Source organism: Hetaerina americana, unplaced genomic scaffold (assembly GCF_022747635.1).
Source record: "Hetaerina americana unplaced genomic scaffold, ioHetAmer1.1.p SCAF_9, whole genome shotgun sequence".
Classification (NCBI taxonomy): Eukaryota; Metazoa; Arthropoda; class Insecta; order Odonata; family Calopterygidae; genus Hetaerina; species Hetaerina americana.
In genome coordinates this window covers 64,006,142-64,026,524 of record NW_027287538.1, presented here as the reverse complement: position 1 = coordinate 64,026,524, position 20,383 = coordinate 64,006,142, and the positions used below count along the sequence as shown (strand labels likewise).

Below are 20,383 nucleotides of genomic sequence, written 5' to 3'. Positions count from 1 at the left end.
AGTTAACTTCATCATTGTATATCTTCCAATAATGTTTAAAGGCTCACCCAATCTTTGGATAAATTACATATTTTATCTCTGAATATCATGCTTCCCTTCCTCTTCCTTTAGGTAATGATTTGGGATCTGCTCGTTCAGGTTCTCGCAGCCTTTGTGATACCAGAGTTTGTGCCCAACTTTGTGAGTTTGGATTTAAAGCTATCCCAGGTGATGGTTGCCCCTCATGTGAATGTGAGGATAACCCATGTTCAGACTTCAAATGTGAACCAGATGAAGAATGTGTCACTCAGCAAGCATTGCCCAACTGCCCTTCTAGTGACCCTCTTTGTGGATCTTTGAGGCCTGTTTGTGAGTTCGAGTTATTTATTTTTACTTATATTGTCAGACTGTTATTCTCTTTTGGACCCAAGCCATTTGATTTTCAGTTTACTGTGGTGCAGTTTTTGTTTTTTTACCCGAGCCTTTAACTTTAAACTTGTACATGTATAAATAAATGACAGTATTTGATATTAAATGCTTTAACCCAAGATTTTAATGCAGATATATTTATTTAAAATGTTTTGTTTGATTTTCAGGTCAAGCAAGAAAGCTCTTGAAGGCATCACCTGACACAAGTGTTTCTAATGAAGAAAACAAAGATGAACTGGATGACACAAAGCAGTCAGAATATCCAGAAGGTAATCATGAAGCATCTCAAGATGATCTACAGAGTGAACGCACACCAACAAGTATGTTCAAAATTTTCTTTCTAACTTGCTAATTTATTCATCCTAATTATAATTCACTCAGTTCAAAAACCTCATTAGTTAAGCTGGATTTGAAGGACGGTTGATGCTGTAATGTTGATTTATAAAATTTTGTACATGGAAATTACTCTGAAAAAGGCTGAGCTTAAAATATTCTTGTTTCAGTGTGTGAATACTTGAGAGATTTTTCATCCCAAATGGAAGCATCAAAAGATGGAATGAGCTTAGCAGTGCCCATTCCACTCTGTAATTTGACTGATGGCACATATAGTGCTATGCAATGTGAAATTTACAATGGGCAAAAGCAATGTTGGTGTGTTGATGAATTTGGCACGGAAATTCCACGAACAAGGTAACAGAAGAGTGAATTTGTAATACTTTGGAGCTATTAAAAGACTTCATTAGCAAATAGTGAACTCCATCATATTTTCCATTTGCATTATCATTAAACAGTACTTAGAGCATATGCATATTTTTCTGAACATGATGATTTTTTGGAAAATAGCAAACATGTTTCTTCATAAAAAACAAGTTGAGTGATATGATATTGCTCGAAAATATAGAACATTTCTATACCATTTTATTAATTAATACTTAAAAATTTTCTCTTTGCTAATTTTCCTGATATGTTGTTCAGGTTTTTATAGATATAGTTTTTGCATGGAGTTATGTGCTTTTTTGAAGGACAATAAGTAAAAAGAATGTAAATTCCATTTTATTACATTTTTTCTCCATCTTCAACACCATGTGGTGTATGATAGTGCTAACTGATATTTTAAAGTACTTGATATTGCATTCATTTATTTTCATGAATTGGTCTGTGAAAAGGGCTCATTAAAAAATTCTTGTGATATGAAATAATGACTTAATTGTGAAGGAAAATTTTCGTTTATGTTCTACCAAAAATGGCTGTCTTATGAATCTAATCAGCTTGGGAGAAATCTGACCAGATTTATTGGGAAGCATAGGGATTTGGAGTGCTTGATATGTGATTATTTTCTCTTACATTTGCGCAGGGGCAATGGTACTTCGAAGGAAGACTGTGTTCACCTTCGCGAGAGCCTTGATTGTTTGGGTCTGACATGCAGATTGGGGTGTGATTTTGGTTTTATTCTTGATGATGGTGATGAACTTGGCAGGACGGAAGAAGAGAGAATGGGCACAAGGTGCCCCAAATGCGAATGTAGGGATCCATGCTTTGGAGCAAGTCTTCCAGGTGGCCGCTGCGGTTCTGAATTTGATTGCTTGTTGGCAGAAGTGGAATGCCAGCCAGGAGATTACTGTCCTCCAGTTCCTTCATGTTAGTATGCACATTAAATATACATTAATTTTTGATTATCCCACTTAATTTATCTGGTTACTCATGTGGAATTCCATTCAGTGAGACCAATTTTCAATGCTTCTGACTCCATTCTGGTACTTAACCCCTGTTTAATTAGTATATTTACAACTCCTTGACAAAACCTAAGAGGTGTATTTTAATAATCAGACTTAAAACTTCCCTAAAAGTTAGAGTTTATTATATGAACCATATTCTAAATCATGACCGTCCTTGTAAGTACATGATTATCAACAAAATTATCTTTTAGACATTTTACTGCATGCTCATCAACTTATATACATGAAGGACAAAATCTGAACAGTAGTTGATTGGGTGGTTTAAATCGCAAGTAGTTAAAACTTCACCAAAAACAATTGGCTCCAAATATGACAAACCTCCATTAGACTTAATGTAATGGAGAATGGTTAATTGTTTTGCTAACTTTAAAACCATTTGATCCAACCAAAGAAAAAATGTACCTAATCAGAAGATGTGATAATGACCTTATGGATAGAGTGCATTAAAAAATGAAAAAAGGTCATTTAGGATTCACATGCATGGATGTCAATTAGACATACTATTTAGCAATGCATGAAACTGAAAACTAAAAAGAACTCTCATTATCTTTCATAAAAGTGAAATGACAATTCCATCTTTGACTCATATTGCTTTAAGGGAAACAGTTCTATCAAATTAATTTCGGATACATTTAATATGAGAATTCCATGAGGAGTGGTAAGGTGGCGGTTGACTTGTATCATTTGGAAATTGAAAAAAATCAAATTTGACATAAAGAGAAGTATACACAAAATCTGCATTCTACTTTCTCCATTGTGGAGGAAATGCAAACTTATTTGTGATGATTATGACATATCGTTAATCTCTAAAATAACAACAAAATGAAGAAAATTACTAAATGACCCAGTAAAACCTTAACTTTAGCAGAAAAAACACTTGTTGAATTTACATTATTTCAACAAAAAACTACTGTGAAAATGAAATTGGTTTGTATTTTGGTGCCTTTTTAAGTAAACTTTTTTGTTGTTAATAAGAACCTCTCATTATGTTATAGGTGTGAGGAAGAAGCCTGGGCAGTGCCCTTATCTTGTACCTCCTGGTACAGGATCCTGCGAATATGAATGCCGCACTGATCAACACTGTAATGCAAGTGCTAAATGCTGTTCAAATGGATGTGGCACTCAGTGTGTTCAACCTCTATTTTTATCAGGTATGCTTATTTTGTATCATTACCAAACATAATTTCAATTGGGTAACATTTTATTTTCTTGCCACTGATAATGAATAAGTAGATGTGCTCACTTTTGTGCCCAAAAAAATATGTAATTCTTGGCTAGAGAAGGGATAAAATATGAATAAGATAAATATAGACCATTTGTAAAGACTGTATTTACAACAAGTACTGGAAATGAGTTGGTACTTTACTGATGGCCTGAATATAACTGATTTGCAACATTACTCCTACCTTTTATGTACATTGTGAAAGGGCTTACTATCCTGTTTTTACACCATTCCAGTCAGAGAACCACTCCACATGACAATCACAGTTAATTTTCTCTCCATTATTTTTACTTTTTATATCTGATTTATGTCATTAGCTTGCCAGCACCAGAGGGCAGTTATGGAACAAAGAGCAAGAGAGAGTGGTATACCTGCTAGACGTGTATTCCTTCCTGAATGCCTTGAGGAAGGTGGAGGATTTGCCCCAGTCCAGTGCCATCCAATAAATAAGGAGTGCTGGTGTGTCAATGTTGGGGGAATGGAGATACCAGGGACTAAGACAACTCATGGAGTGCGGCCCAAGTGCCCAACTGGGCCATTCATGCCATCTCAACAACCTGGTAGGTTAATGAACTTGGGGGTGAAGATTTGATAATTTTATTTGACTGGGATGTGAGTGCTGGATCTACTATTTACCTATTGAGTGTGTTAAATAGTTTCACCTCCTCCTTTTGATTCAAGGTGAATTTTCAAGGGTACTATTTGAGGGGAGAGTTTAATACTTCTTTGGGAGTTAGATACTCCTGCGTACAATTTTTGCTTTGAGGCACTAGAAAACAAATTTTGCATGAATAGTCACAACACATGAATAAGATAATATGGTGAATTAAAGGTATGTACTTCATAACCTTCCATCTGGTTATGCCTGCAGGAGAGAAGTGCTGAACAAACTGCAGCAGGGTGCTATAGTTGGCTCCTTGAGTTGTGAATTTTATTGCATATTGAGGTTGTTACAGTAAATAACTTAAATGTAGGTATATTGAAATCATAAGGGATGTAGTAGTGATCCTATTGACCAGAGGACCTGGGTTCAATTCCTGGGCATACCTCTGGGCACCCTCAGCTTTACACAAGCTGTGTGATTTATTTGGGTACCAAAACTTCTAGGGAAACCATAGGTTGCCCAGGGAAAGGAACTGGCCCCCCTACCCTAATGTGTGGATTTCACACACAGTTGGGCTTAGTACTCGTACTAGGTAGCTCTACCATCACCTAACAGACCAACCTTCAGGTTAATAACTGTAGCTGGTATATAGATATCCAAACTACTTATGAATGATAGAATTTGATGCCGTAACACAGCTCCAAAGTTTGTTGTTCATCACTCTACTGTTATTATGATAAGTACAACAGGCAAATATAAAGCCAAACAAATGTTTAAAATGGCAAACTTTTACTGTACATACTATTTTTTTGAAGTATGAAATTCATTGTGCTTTCATCTTGGCAGTAGCAAAACAATGAAAGTGCAATGAGACAATTGTTTTATCCCACTATCTATTGATCACTGCATCAGCACATGGAAGCACCATGCAATGCAGACCATGAATGAATGAAGAAAATCACAAGGCCAAATCATCCTCAGTTCACTCTGAATTCACACACATCTCTTTTAATACTAGGCAAAAAGTTCATTCTGGTCATAATACATTTTTTGTTTTCTCCTCTTACAGAAGAAAGTCAGTCTCCTACCAGTGTATTAGAACCAGAAGGAGATTCTCAGGTTGAGTTTATTGGTAAAGATGGCCACCTTGAATGTCCCAAGTACAAATGTGTTGAAAATTGTCCCCATGGGCGTCTACCTGATTCACGTGGCTGTCCAACATGCACTTGCTATGATCCATGTGAGCAGGGTGTTGAAGGGAAAGGAAAAGTGAAATGTGCTCAGGGAGAAGAGTGCAGGGCTATTCGCGTCCAGTGTGTGGATGAGCCATGCCCACCGGTGGCTCTCTGCTTACCCAGAGCCTCTAACCCATGTGTATCTTCTGGCGGCCATCCACTTTTGTTGGTGATACCCCCTGTTGCAGCCAATTCCAGCTCCTTGAGACCAGTGACTTGTGGCCCTGAGGGTGATGCTTGTCCATCAACTCATAAGTGCCACCTAAGTCCATTTGGAGAGTATGCAGTCTGTTGTCCTAAGACAAGTGAGGGGTTATTTTATTTTTGAATATTTTAAGTTTTATGTTTGATTAATAAGCACAAATAATGCCCATATGTATTATCTGAGCATGGCTCTATCTACTAAATAGATTACATAACAATTGAGCAAAAAATACTTCACAATTATCAGAAATCTTTCTAAAACTTTGCACTCAGACAAGATACATCAGAGAAGGCAGTATTTAAGTAGAATTTACTTGTTTGTTTCTTTTTCCTCTCAGATTGTAATGTGCTCAGTGACTATAAATACAAGGTGAATTATATTGATGTTAGTTGCTCCCAACACCTCAGTTATTTCTTTGCAAGAAGATACACTTTAAGACATTCAATGATGAATCAGTCATTTTCATGGTTCCTTGATAACTTATTTATTTATTTGTCCCCTTGGGCACCAAAGTATCTAATTATGTAAAATGCATGATCGAATTGCGTAAAGAAGCAGAAAAAAAGGACATAAGATATAACTTATTTTTATTTAGTAGCCTACCATTTGAGGTAATTTTTGGATGGGCAATGATTTAGCATCAATATATTTTCCTAGTTTTCTCTAATAAGACAAAACTTGGCTCCCCACACTAAATTAAACTGTTCCATTCTTCAAGTCCACATACTTCCACTTCCCTTTATTCTACCTGACATGCCTATCCTTTTCCCCATGGTCTCATCTCATTTACCTAACATTCTCCCCTCTTATCATAGTCTTCAACATTCCATCACTTTTCAAAATACTCGACATCAACTTTTCCTGCCTACTTTGGATTTCTCCCAATATTTATATAAAATACATTATTGATGTGTATAAAGGACTTTAAAAGTTAAATGGATAAAAGAGAAATATATTAATATCACTTTTAGACCAATTAAAAATGTCCAAATTATTGTACATTCTTATTTTCTGTTGGCAAATTACTGTTGATTAAAATGTTTGTACCCTAATTATTGATTTGGAATACAGTTGTGATGATATCATTAATTATGACATTATAAGAGGTTTTGTGCATGATAAATTTTCTTATTCCAATAATTCAGGCATATTTTAATTGGTATTCACATTACTTATTGATGCTGTTATTTCACCAAGTTCATGTCTGATTTTAAGAGAAGGCAGGTGGTGGAGATTGATCAATTCATCATTATTTTTACATCCATTGATAATCTTTAATTTAAATGAATCACTCATTTTGAAAATTTATTATACTCCTATCAGATATTGAATTTGTCAAACATCAAAGTACACTTTTAAAATATTTTTTTCTTTCAGCCTTATTTTTAAACGAGCATGAATTAGATACACATTCATATTTTCATTTATTCTGTAAAACTTAAATTCAATTTTTCACTGTGAACTCATTAAACCCTGGACTTGCTATTACAAGACAAGTCAAAATTATAATACCTTAAAATTAATGTTGGACATTTTCTTTTTATTAGAAGATTCATGTTTGGAACCAGTTGATAGGGGCAGAGAATGCTACCAACCACCATCAAAGAAGTGGTACTTTAACACCAATTCCAAGCGCTGTGAGCAATTTTCTTTTGAAGGATGTGGAGGAAATCTGAACAACTTTGAAACTGAGGAAGCCTGTCGAATAGTCTGCCCAGGTAATTTTTTCATCTCTATTCAATAATCTTTTAATGGGCAATATAATCTTTGCTTGAGGCTGTAAATTAGCACAATTAATTTTATATATTCCAATTTTGCACAAATTTGCTAGTGCTCACTCATTTTGAATAACTTTAAATAGTTTAAGTGGCCATATTGTTGAATTAAGTCCAAGCTCTAATTAGTCAAGGAAGTCAGGGAATCTATTTAGTCATATTCCTTCAACTCTGAAAGAAAGAAATAATTGATAATTTATTGAAATTATACAACCTATATTCTGTAAAAAAAATGCAAGTAACAAGTTTTTTGCAGTCTAAAAATATGCTGATTATTGATTAATCTCAGCTTTGAAATTGGATTTACATAAGTTAAATGGAATTTCTTTAAATGTGTGATTCTTCTGTCATAAAAATGCCATTTCCAGCTGACACTTATGTGTATTCCTACAAATGATTAAACAGTTGAAGGGATAAATTATAATATTGCATAATATATGATATAAATAAATTATAATATTATAATATATTGCATTGCATTGTGTAATTTCAGCTCCAACAAAATGTGAGAGAGCAAGGCTAAGAAGTGAGCAGTTAGCCCAGCGGTTGTCTAAGTTAACTGCTACACATATGGCAACTGGAATTGCAGCCACATTTGTTCCTCGCTGTGTGGAGGGAAGTGGTGCATGGGAAGCAGTACAGTGCTTAGATGGTGCCACTACTCCTCTCTGTTGGTGTGTGGATCCTATTTCTGGAACTCCCATCAAAGGCACCATTTCTAAAAGAAAACTTGAGCAGTCTGAGTGTATAAAGCAGCCACCAGTGGCTAATAATATGGCTAGACGTCGCTCTGGAAAAGGTGAGTTAGATGCATTAAAAACTGTTTTTTTTGCAGAAAAACCTCCAGATTACAACCCTCTAAAAGGGAAGTTTGCATTCTAATCCACTTAATATAATTTTTAATTAATTTTTTGTATTATTATTCTATAATAATCTGGTTAGGGTAGTAATTGTTTCTTGAAACAAAAATTGGCAGTTCAAGATCTTGCAATGTGTAATTTTTTAAATTTCTTTTCTTCCCATTTTGGCAGAATTTTCACTCAATTTTGTTTTAGAATAAGTGGTTTGAATTAAGACATTCAAGATGTATTCTTAATTATGCACCTGCATATCTAAATGTGTAAACGTCATTATTTGTTTTCTTTTGCCTTTGGCATCATACTGAGGTATTTATGTTTTCTATCCCTACTTACTGAATTATATGCTAAACTTGGTTTTTTGATGAATAATGAAACTACTCCTAAGATAAATATGGTATAGTTTAATACGCTAATAATGTTTTGATAGATGAAATTCAATTGTATCAAATTCAAATTAAAAATATATAGACACATCTTTGATGCATAGATTATAGGATAGGATAATATGGTATCATCCTACTCAGCTAAATAAATATATCATAATTTTAATTTGCAGCACATAACTTTGAGAATGAGTGGTTGGAATTGGAGGAAGAAAAGACCCAACCAGTTGATCAGATTCTGGAAGAATCAAGCTTTGAAATTCAAGAAGTAGTCATAAGCACAGTGCCTCCAACTTCTGAAGAAGTTACTACTCCTACTTATGAAACTAGTCCCGAATCGGGACAGCCCCTTACCAGGTGTCAGGCAATGAAACAAAATGGTGGAGAATTGTCGGCAGGCGAAGGCAGTTTATCTGTTGTATGTGACAGAGAAGGAAGGTAAGCATGCATGACATCATATTTATAAATGTAGAAGGAAATTCTTCAGTATAATACACATCACAGATCAGAAAACAGCATTCCATTGTAAACTAAATATCAATTTATTTTTCTTATGAAAATTACAAGTAATCGCTAATGATCACAAAGAGTTACTCATTAGTTTAGTGCTATTGATTGTGATATTTTCTCAAAAATAGATTGATTTTGATGGAATAATCCATGTCTGAATCCCAGCCAATGTGAATGGGTTTTACACTGTGAAATTGATGCATTTTGATGCGGATGACTCTGTTAAAGTTACTGCCTTGGCATCTTCTACAAATTTTTGAATTTGTGTAATGATGAAGTTTGAAAATGAAGAATATCACTGCCATAATATCTTGTGATTTATTTTTTAGATTTCTGCCAATGCAATGTTATCATCCCACTCAGAGTATGTCTGGTGAAACATATCAGGAGTGCTGGTGCGTTGATGAAGCTGGAAATCAGTTGACTAATACAACTACCTTTAAAAGAGGCACAAAAATATGCTGTAAGTTGGCCATTTTATGATAAAAATTAGGTAATATAGCCCTGGATAGAAAAGGAGCAGTGAGAAGTGGTAAAAAAGTGTTTATTTAGGTGCTATTGTGTCATTTCTTAATTTTGTTGATTGGCGAACTCACTGAACTCTCTCATTTTCTCTCCCATATGGTTACTGCAATATTAGTGTATGATTTACTCTATGATAAAATTAATGTCAAAATAGTGTGTTGCTTAGATGGTAGCACCAAAGTAGCACTTTTATCAATAGCATGCTCCTTGTTGTAACTACTTTCAAAATCAATAAATAAGTGATTTTTTACATTTATTTTTTGTTTGGTTAAAGAAATAACTCCTTGAAAAGGAAATAACTATTAATTTCTCTTATATTTGGGGAATCATATTTATCATTGTATATGAAGTGATAGTTTCAAGATATTTCGATGGTGACTAATGAGCCATGTCTCTCACTAATGTGCCATTTTTGATAAAAATTGTTCATTATTAAGAACCATCTTTTCTAAAGATGTGCAAATACATAGTAACTATGTGAAAATGAGTAAAAATAATTTATCAGACGATTATGTCTCACTTTGATGCAAACCAATGATCCTTCTGATGCTTCAAACAATGGGGAAAAAACAATTCATTAAGTAGTTTCAGAAGTGCAGTAAGTCCATAACAGCATAATCAATAATTTCAATTTATCTGCATAATTTACTTTTTAATCAATGTGATTACCTGCATGATATTAACACTTTCCACAATTGGCGATGTAAATAAAACTTTGGTGGAAATTATTGAAAATACTATTTTTTGATCAGCTATTCAGTCAATACATATACTTGGAAGAAAGTTGAAGTTAGGGGAGAAATTAAAGAGTATATTTTAAGGGGATAAGGATTGGGCACAGCAATAATTTATTTGCATATTGAAAATGACAGTTATCTGTTAGAACAAGTGTTAGCATTTCACAGAATGGAAAAAATACTAAGTATTATGCTTTGAATTTGCCTTGTATTATTCCACACAGTAAAATCAGTGACAGCTCTATACACAAGAAAAAAAATCATCCTTATAATGAAGATTTGGTATCTTATTCTGCCAGGATGAATAATGATGGAAATATAGGGGGTGGCAACATAACTCCCTTTTTCCAAACATAAAACACTTTCACAGGAGGGAGTTATGTTGCCGCACCCTGTAATTCAATTTGAATGACCTCCCTTTTATTTTTGGTTTTATGAAAGTGGTCACATTTGGCTTAATACTCAAGCAAATGCATAATATCATAAAGGTTTATCTTTAAAGGTTTGGACAAATAAATTTAGACTATTATCTATGCCATCAAATTCTCTGTGTATTTCAAAATACAATTGTTTCTGCTAGAAATTGGTGAACATTTATATGTGAAGAAACTTGTACTCTCTGGCCTAACAGGGCTAGTATCTAACTAGTGCTGCTATTGTGTGGCAAGTTTAATCTTTTCTTCTTTAACATTTAACTTAAATTCTTTTCTTGATATCTTTCTCAGTGCCTACACCAATAGAAGCTGTAGAAATTCATTTGGGATTTCAAGGAAGCCATGTAGGAATGAAGAAGAAAGCTGTAATTGGTTCAGTTAGAGACATTCTCTCAAAAATGGGAGCCAAGGTTAAAGCTGATTCCATTGAAGTGGAAACTCGCCCCTCTGATTCTGATGGCGACTCAATCCATGTCCAGTTTTCCTTGATTGGACCAAATAAAGTGGATGTTGCCTATCAGCTAGAGCAAATGGTACGATACTACTAATTGTAGCAGTCTAAGTAACAACAATGTTTTGGCATGCAATATATGCAGAATGTTTACACTTCCTAATCAAATTTCTTCAAAATTGGAATAAAAAGTCAAATACCAGTGAAATTTCATATTAAGCAAATGTGGAACAGTACACTTGCTCTCCTATTTAAATGGATGCATAGCCTTGAGTGCATGCCATGTTCCTTCCTAATGTAAAAGAAGTTTTTAGTCTGTAACTACAAATTGTGTATTTTTTTCACTGAACTTCATCCAGTCCCTTTGTGAAAACCTTTTGAATTAAAACAGAAAACTATTTCAATTAAACAGTTATTGTTGAGTTTTAACAATTGCTGCTGAATGTCTACAGTTAATGATGATATTCAAAATTTTGTTGTTGTTGAAAAAAGTTGAAATTTAACAGTTTGCTGTTGAATTGGTGTAATTTTTTCAATATTGAATCCAAAGGTTTTGACAGGGAAGTCAACATTATTTAAAAAATAATAAATACATAGTCACAATTTACTGTTTAAATTTCAACAGGTTTTTCTCAAAGGGATGTGAGAAAATATTATTTCATATGTTGAATTATATATGGTATTTATTCATTTTTTTGAACCAGTAGAGCAGCATAGTAGCTTAAATGTTTATTTACCATCTGAAAGGCTCTGGTTTAAATTTGGTTGGTGTTTTAGGACACAAAAAGCTATAACCAAGCTGTATGGCTCATTCCTTACACACCAAACTTTATGGGGAACTACAGGTACCACAGGAAAAGGAACTAAACCCCTTCCCCATACAGTAAATTTTTGAATGTAATCACATGCTGTCATCAATGTCTCTTATCAAGATTCTAAATTTGTTGAAGAATATGATTGCTTGGATGATAATTATTGGGGGAATTAACATTTTTCAAGTTAGGGGTGTGATATTTATTTGAAGCAAACATGGGGCTATAATGGGTATCTATGAGTTCCCCATTATTTTTGATTGATACTTTTTACTCTCATAATTTCATATGAATTCTCAAAGTATCTATTAGGAATTAAGTAAATAAAACATTGAGAAATGAATAATTTTGTGATATATTATTTAAAAATTTAAATATTTTATGAAGACATCACCCACACAACAGAATAATATCAATTTAATATCTACGCACTTTACAACTGAACATATAAATATCTATGCAGTATTTAAATATTCAATGGTGACATTTTTTGAAATATGATCATCTAGAATCATTAAATGAGGGTAGTTTGAAAAGTCCATGCAAAGCCAGAGACCAGTTTGTAGCATCCCTGGATAGAACAGACACCAAGTTTCAAGCATTTCAGTCAATTTTTTGCTGTTTGGGGTATTTTTACTATCGAGCAAGTCGAGTGATTTCCAAAAAAATGAATGAAATAGTTAATTGGTAGTTTCTGGCATGACTTTATGGAATCAATTCATATTCTAAGGAAATAACCTGATGATGACATAGAACATTGACACCCATGTGGTATCTAAATAAAATACCCTGGGATTACAAAGTTATATGTTTTAGCTATAGGTGAAAGAGAATTTTGTGTTGACAAATATTATTCATGAAAGGCAAGTCACCTCAGGAAAATAAAAAAAACTTGATAATTACTTAAAGTGATTTGTGGGTCACTTAAAAATTTTGGAGTGGCTGTGCACAAGAGATGCTTAATGTACTGGGCATCCTGTTAAGGTCAATAACTCCAATGTCATAGCTAAAATCCATAATATGGTGATGTATGATAGAAGAATGAAGATGTATGAGTTTCCTAATGTTGTAGATACCTTGAAAGAATACATAAGAGTTTGCATCAACATTTTGACATGAGAAAGCTATCCTCATGGTGGATGTTACAATTGTTCATATTTGGCCAAAAACAACATTGTGTGAGATAGATAGAGGTCTTTATTTGGGTGAAATAGAGGCATAATGGTCCCTGCTTATATTCAACCCATGCGATGTTCCAAGGCCAGCTCAGATACACTACTTCATTCCTGCAGCCAAGGAATTGTCCAAATTCACAATTGGCCCACAAAAAAGTCCTTTTCCATCACTAGAATACACCAGGTCACTCATCTGCAGTTGTGGCTGCAAACTGTTGGAGTTTCTTCTTTTTCAAACTCCATATTCTCCAGATTTGGCTCCCTCAGACTGCCTGTTCTGTAATAGGAAGAGTTTGCTTTTGAGGAAGAGATTTTATTCAAACAAGGAGGTTATTGTGGAACTTATGCCTATTTTGCAGAGTTGGAACAATTGCATTTATTGGAAATATCAATGAAATTCAGCTGAATTTGATGAAATGTATAAGCCTAAAAGGAGACTATGTTGAAAAATAAAATAGAATACCCTGGAAAATCAATAATTTTCATTTTTAAAAAGACTTTTCAAACCACCCTCATACATTATATGAATGATCAAATATGATATTAAATCCCAATTGAACATATCCTGGATACTTAGAATTTCTGGAATGGAAGATTAGGATTCTCTCATGTCCCTTTTTTCATATGTAACCACTAAATCAATCTACCTGGAGGTTGATTTGATAGGTGAGGATAGAGCCGGCCTAGTACTGAACCTGATGGCATGTAAAATTCACACATCAGGTTAGGGGGGCAGTTTCTTTACCTATGACACTTGTGATTTCCCAGGAAGATGTGATATCTGAAAAATCTCACAGCTTGGGTGAAACTAAGGGTGACTAGGGGCATCACTGGGAATTGAGCCGGGGCCCTTTGGTCAGTTACAGAGTGCTCTACCAACTGGACTACTATGTCCTCCATTATATTATATATATATATATATATATATATATATATATATATATATATATATATATATATATATATATATATATATATATATACATACATTATACCTTAGATGAAAATTTTCAGTTTCTGTAAAACACTATAATCCCGGAGGTCTTCTACTACTGAGTGAGGAGTATTCCAGATTTCAAGTGCTATTGAAATTGTTACGCTAACTTCTTTGGTGTGCTCAGTTCAAGTTCCAGACCAAAGCCCCTAAATATGAGAATAAGATTAATGATCCAATGACTTGTTCATCTGGAATCTGAAACTCAAGTACCAAGTATCCAGAAAAAAATCCTATTTGTTTTGAACCTTTATGTGGAGTGGTAGTCAGAGAGAGAAAGTGGAATTTTCATTGCAGAAGTCATAGTCATATTAAGAAAGAATAATATGGATTGCATTTTTAATTGAAGCTGAAACCAAATACATGAGAAAGTGGTATTTAGCAGTTATCGGGTGGCTATTAGGGGCTCAGTTCTAAGCTTGTACTGGACTCAGGAGAGAATCTATTTTGGAGAAGATACACCACTAACAGATGACCTAATTTTCAGATTAAAAAAATGTTTGTTTTTCCACTTTTTCTTAATTTTATCCCTCTGTTTGGCTGAGAAATCATCTGCTCTTCATGTGATTAGCTAATTAGCACCCATGGTGCTTTCAGGTTGATTATAATATATATAAGATATTTTAAAATACTCATAATACTTGTAGATATTTTATGTTCATTTCATTAAATTAAGTTCCATATACGATTGGACGTACACATATGAGCCAGAAAATTTGCATGTCTGCCTATCAATTGCTCTGACTTGTATATTTAACAGTCATCTGGGAGAATAGCAGGCCAACTAATTCACATTCTCAAAAAAATAAAATTACAAATGGTGAAAGGCCCAGTGGGACTTATGTTCTAGATTTTTGGGGGCATAGGATGTGGTCCCTGTGGTCTACACTCCATCCCTTCCAGTGTACTCTTCATTTTATGAGTGTTTTAATCTTTACCCATTATATTTATTTTTCTTTCTCTCTTCTTACATTTATCATCTTCTATCTCTGGTCCATTCTTCTTCGTAATTTTTCTGTCCCTATCCTTCTCTTCTTAGCTGGTCCATCCTCTAAAACCCTAGGTGGTGTGTGAAAGAACTATTGAGTTGTGTGCACCATTGGATAGATCCATTATTATTTACATTAGTTGAGAAATATTATTGTAAAATAAACATTCCAACAGATAATTATTCTGGCCTCCAATTTACACAAACTGAATAAACAGCTAACTATATATATATATATATATATATATATATATATATATATATATATATATATATATATATATATATATATATATATATATATATATGTCATATTTGTTGATTTCACATGCTGTTATTTTTCAGGTAAAAGCAAAACAAGTGGTTGTTGAGGTTGAGAAATCATCTACAAAGGAAAAAGAAGTTGGGACTTTTGACAGGAAAGATGAAGGACTTCGCAAGATCGTAGCTGAAATCACCAGTTCATATTTCAGCCACCGACCAGTATCATCTGCTGGCCAAAGGGTTATTGCTCTTGAACATCGAGAAATACTGTTGTCGGATAGCAATGATGAGAGAAATGCTCAGGAGAGCCCACTTTTTGGTAGTAGATCTTTAAATGGAGGTGGCAACAGCAATGGAGCAGCAGCTCTTCTGGGTGTTTGCGTCATATCTTCCTTCATTATATGCATACTTTCAGTTATGCTCATGATACAGAAGGGAAGGTCAAGGAATGGCCGCTGGTGCACTGGGACGGACAGCTCAAAGAAATGTGAGGTCATGGGAGATATGGAAGATGGTGGTTCATACTATAAGACTTGTGATGTGGTTCCAACGTCACCTTCCACTCCAGCTCCAATATTTGTGCTTACCCCTGACTGCCTCAAAGAAGATGTAAATAGTGTTTCGAAATCAGACAATGCTATTCTCGAGTCAAAGTGATGGACCAAATGATATTTGCAGGATTTACATCATTGACTCAGAAAAACTTTGAGACTCTTCCTTGGTCATGAAAATACTCCCTTTGTATTTGAAGTCCATTTTGGAGAAGAACTTTTTTGATTGAGTATTTATGATTGTGTTCCTTTATGCACATTTATGTTTTTGTCCAGTTTTACATAATGGATTGTCCCCATATTTTTGTACAGTTTTATAAAAAGCATGAAATTCAAACCCTTTCCTCTTCATTTTCAAGTTCATACAGGAATAAAAATATCCTCATTTCATTATGCAGTGCACTAATGAAGGAAAAATGTAATTGAATGAACTGCAGTGGAATGGTAATTTTCCGAGTTCATCAGTGCCACCAATTCATTACGGTGGATATCTATATTTAATTAAGTTTTCTGTAAGTATTTTTGAATGGTTTATCTATGTTCTTGTGATATTGAGTAGTTATTTGTAATTCAATTGGCATATAAATATTTTCAAATGTTGACTGGTAGTGATTACCATAAAGAAACATAAACAGATATTAATGATATGCATATTGTGGCAGCCTAGTCATATAATATATCCTCCTCCTTTCAGCACATGCCAGAGTGATGCAATCATATATATGCTTTGTAATAAATTCATATGTAAACATTAACTTGTTTTTTTAATAAACAACTGGTAAACAAAAAACCCTCTTGTTTAATTGAAAAATGAAATATATTATACTGATTGCATGTCTTTCAAAGAATAAAAAAAATCAGGGGGCACCCGGGTTTGAACCGGGGACCTCTCGATCTGCAGTCGAATGCTCTACCACTGAGCTATACCCCCAATGAATAGAGGAGGAGTTTTTAGGTATATAAATAAAGTAATGCTTCGTTGCAAAGCGCCTGCAATGAATTCTTATTGTCGTGACAATTGTGTAGTGCATTATCATTAGGAACGTAATTTCCAAGTGGATGTTAGATTCAAATTTTCTCGGAAACCTTGATCTATAAATATTAGCAGTTACTATTATCGAGTGCGATTGAAAATGTCCGAAGTTGTAATTCCTTTTTTAAATGCAATTTTTTATCGACAATAGGCATCTAAAATTTTTGAAAATATGATTTTTTGTTTTGCCATCTACTCTCGTTATATCCTTCAATTTTTATGGTATCTACATTCTATAAAAGAAATTAAAAAATAAAACTTTGCTAGTAACTAAATATTAGTGACGGAAATGAATGTAAAAATATTCAATTTCTTCGTAAACAGGTATGTATTCCGTCATGTACGCATGAATGCTCAGTAGAAATAGTGCCGTAGTTTTAATAAGAAAAGTATTGAACAATATTAATCGCATTGGATCTCGTTTGTCTCCTCAGTGTGTATGAACTTGAATGAAATTGTCCCAATATACTCATTTTTCTATACGTACGTCCTTATTTAAGATATGTTTTATTCTAGCCCATGGCTGATGTTTAAAGACCCGAATAAAAACGTTTAAGGGTATTAGCACCGTACCCATCCTCTTTGCTTGCGTTAATGGTGCGCATCTCTTCGGATGATAGCCGTGCTTCAACAAGGTGATGTTTTCTATTGAGTTTCAGACTATGGTGGCTACATGGGTCGTTCAATAACCTTAGAAAATCCAAGAGAAGGAGCTCGCAATATCGGAATAAGTTTTTTTGTAAAGCATCATCTCTCACTTGACTGATGTTCAAGTTGCAGCTATTTCTATTCCTTGTTTTCATTTTAATAGTCCATTGAAACAACAAAGTTTTGTTTGACTAGAAAAATGAAAAAAACTGACTTTCTTGCGGTATTAAACACACCTATTTATGAGGCTTAATACTGATAGGGATCAAAGCCGAGTTGGATGAAGTTCATGGAACATCTGCCCTTATGCTTGCGACTATTTTGAATAGGGTAAATCAGTTTTAACCTGGCTGTGCATTCAAAAATGGTGAACATCTTTTGCGACGTCCAGCAAGTTACTTTCGAAATGATTGACCACGTCCACGATTTGGTTTTGGGTGTTGGACGAATCAAAGTTCGCGAAATAGATGAGGTCACAGGCATATTACAAGGTACATTGTTTTCAATTTTACTCGGAAAATTGGATGTGAAAGAAATCAAGTCGAACGAAGAGGTAATCATCAACACAGAGTCTATTTCCAGGACCTTCGCACGAATATGCGTGCACATGTCCATATTTTTCTTTTTACTGTCTTCTGGCGGTTCATTATGAAAATCAACGAGTTATGGAAGAATCCAAAGGTGTATCTGAGTACATTCACAGTCATTATCCGTCATTGAATCCGGGCGTTACGGTAAGTAGCTCAGCGCTTTTACCTCCGCAGTGGTCAAATAATAAGAAAATAAAAATAAACCGTCTTCTCTTTACCAAAATAATGGGCCTAGTCTTTAACTAATTAATGAAATCGCATAATTCAGAGAATGACTTTTTTAGTTGGGTCGTCAGAAAAAGATTAGTAGTAGCGCTATATGGTCGTGGTAGTCAAAGGGGTAGAGATTCATGTTGACTGTCACTTCCATGTAAGCGAGTTCACTTAACCATTACCTGTCCAATTTTAGAGCTATTGTAAACGTAGATTGTAAAATTCCTAAGGGGTACGAAACATTTTCTGAGGGCCATCAAAGCTTTAATTATGTTTTCTCAAGTATGATGCATGAGAAAAAAATTATGTTTGCAAATATTATTTCATTACTTCCGCCTGTCAATTCTCCGTTATTTGTCGTTATATGTGCAAATTAACTGCTAATGTTTTTTTCCTTAAAAAATCGAACTAATAACATTTATTTAATTTTCGTTATTTGGGAATGTAAACATGCACGGAAATTAGGATATGATAAATAAAATTATGTTTGAGAAAAAAATATTTCCTCTGTTTTCAACTCCAAAATTCGATTAACTGCATGCCCAATTTGCATAAAAAATGTTTAAATCTTTGTAAAAATTGATATTAAAATTTAGATAAAATAATTTTCAATGAATCCCCATGAATAAATGTTACCTGCTTCGCTACTGCCATATTGACTGTGGCTTTCGTCTCGCAAGGGAAAAATAGAGACACGACACCGATCGTAGGGCGAAGCCGTAGGGGAGTACCTTCGGAGACTTTTTTTTTCGTTTTTTTGTCTGCATCGGGGAAAGAGAAAAAAATCATTCTCTCTTTCCGAGGGACGGGTTAGAAGGGGTAGATTCTCTTGGTTTGACGGCGAGGACGGATTGAAGATGGGAAGGGAATATGGGAGTTTTGCATGGCGAGTGGAGTTGAGATTGCGTCGGGAAAGGAGGTCTGGGAGTGTGGTGGTGGAGGGCAGAGCGGAGGGAAAGAAACTGCGCCGGGGGAATCCGCGGCTATATGGAGTCACCGCCGCCGAATTGGCTCCCCTCCCCCCCCCTTCCAACGCATACCCTTCCCGCATCCTTTATACCTTGGCCTCCTCGTTTCCCTAGGTCTCCCTCCTTGCGCTCCCCCCTGTGACACACCACCACCTTCCTTTCTTCTCCCTCTCTCCTTTCCTTCCCCTCGCTTCCTGATTCCCTTTCCGACACCTCCCAGAGGATCGCACCCTGAGGGAAAGAAGAGAGGTAAGGGCGAGAGGGAGGGGGGGGGGAAACGGAGGAAGGATCTCGTGGTCTCAATTTAGACCGCAATAAAAACCCACGGTCTTGTCCGTCCGTCCATCTGATCCCCCTTTTTCCCTCGGGATCTCCAACCCAGGGAACCGGGCTCTCTTTTAAGGGCGAGGGTTTTGCGCGAGCACACACTCACACATACTCTCTCTCACTCACACACTTACGCACATAGATAAAAGTTTAGGCACCGGGGGGATTGGGAGGAAAGGAGACTGAGAGCTGACGCTCCTTCGTGCTAAATAGAGTAGTGGTCCCAGTCGAATTAACGCAGTGGCAGCGTGTGCATACTTAACAGGTTGCCTGGACGTAGGCCCCAGTGGAAGGCAGCTTTTCAGGGTCCGAGGGATCGTGTCGCTGTGGCGGCCAGTTAAAAGGCGTAAGGGGATTGGGGAGGGGGGTTTTAGGTGGGTGGTGTCCTTTCAAATAACTTCCAAAAGAGACGAAAGCGTGAGTTTGCTCTCAGATGGCTTCCACCTCGAGTCCCATGCATTCCACTACGCACTGCGTCGCACGGTATTTGGTAACTTGAGTTCGCACTAGTGCGGAATTATAAACGAAGGAGGTGGACTTAGGATTAGTTCGAAACCTCGAAATTTCATCCGCGAACTTCTTGGTTGCTGTGTAAAAATTGATAATAGTCCTAATTGAACTATTTGTATAGGGTAGCGAGGTCTCATTCGCTGTGGGACCTGCATACATATTTCCGTACTCGAGACCCCATCTAAGCAAACCTTTGTCAAGAAAAGTTGGTAGACTAAGTTAAAC

At 35.2% G+C, this 20,383-nt stretch overlaps 1 protein-coding gene and 1 non-coding gene across 3 annotated transcripts in view; one reads left to right on the top strand and one right to left on the bottom strand.

Moving 5' to 3' along the window:
- The window catches only part of LOC139698891 (thyroglobulin-like), a 57,745-nt gene extending 41,109 nt beyond the window's left edge, over positions 1-16,636 (top strand). For both annotated transcript variants that reach the window (XM_071597843.1, XM_071597844.1), the window contains 13 exons: positions 112-348; positions 576-728; positions 912-1,098; positions 1,763-2,046; positions 3,140-3,295; positions 3,684-3,926; positions 5,040-5,510; positions 6,958-7,128; positions 7,679-7,984; positions 8,602-8,866; positions 9,268-9,401; positions 10,926-11,167; positions 15,400-16,636. In XM_071597843.1, the coding sequence (XP_071453944.1) occupies positions 112-348; positions 576-728; positions 912-1,098; positions 1,763-2,046; positions 3,140-3,295; positions 3,684-3,926; positions 5,040-5,510; positions 6,958-7,128; positions 7,679-7,984; positions 8,602-8,866; positions 9,268-9,401; positions 10,926-11,167; positions 15,400-15,975 (3,425 nt within the window). In that variant the 3' untranslated portion in view covers positions 15,976-16,636. The remainder of the gene's footprint in view (positions 1-111; positions 349-575; positions 729-911; positions 1,099-1,762; positions 2,047-3,139; positions 3,296-3,683; positions 3,927-5,039; positions 5,511-6,957; positions 7,129-7,678; positions 7,985-8,601; positions 8,867-9,267; positions 9,402-10,925; positions 11,168-15,399) is intronic.
- Positions 16,637-16,728: 92 nt separating this feature from the next.
- On the bottom strand, positions 16,729-16,800 carry TRNAC-GCA (transfer RNA cysteine (anticodon GCA)). Its single transcript has one exon. It is a non-coding gene; the product is annotated as a tRNA-Cys (tRNA).
- Positions 16,801-20,383: the final 3,583 nt, after the last annotated feature.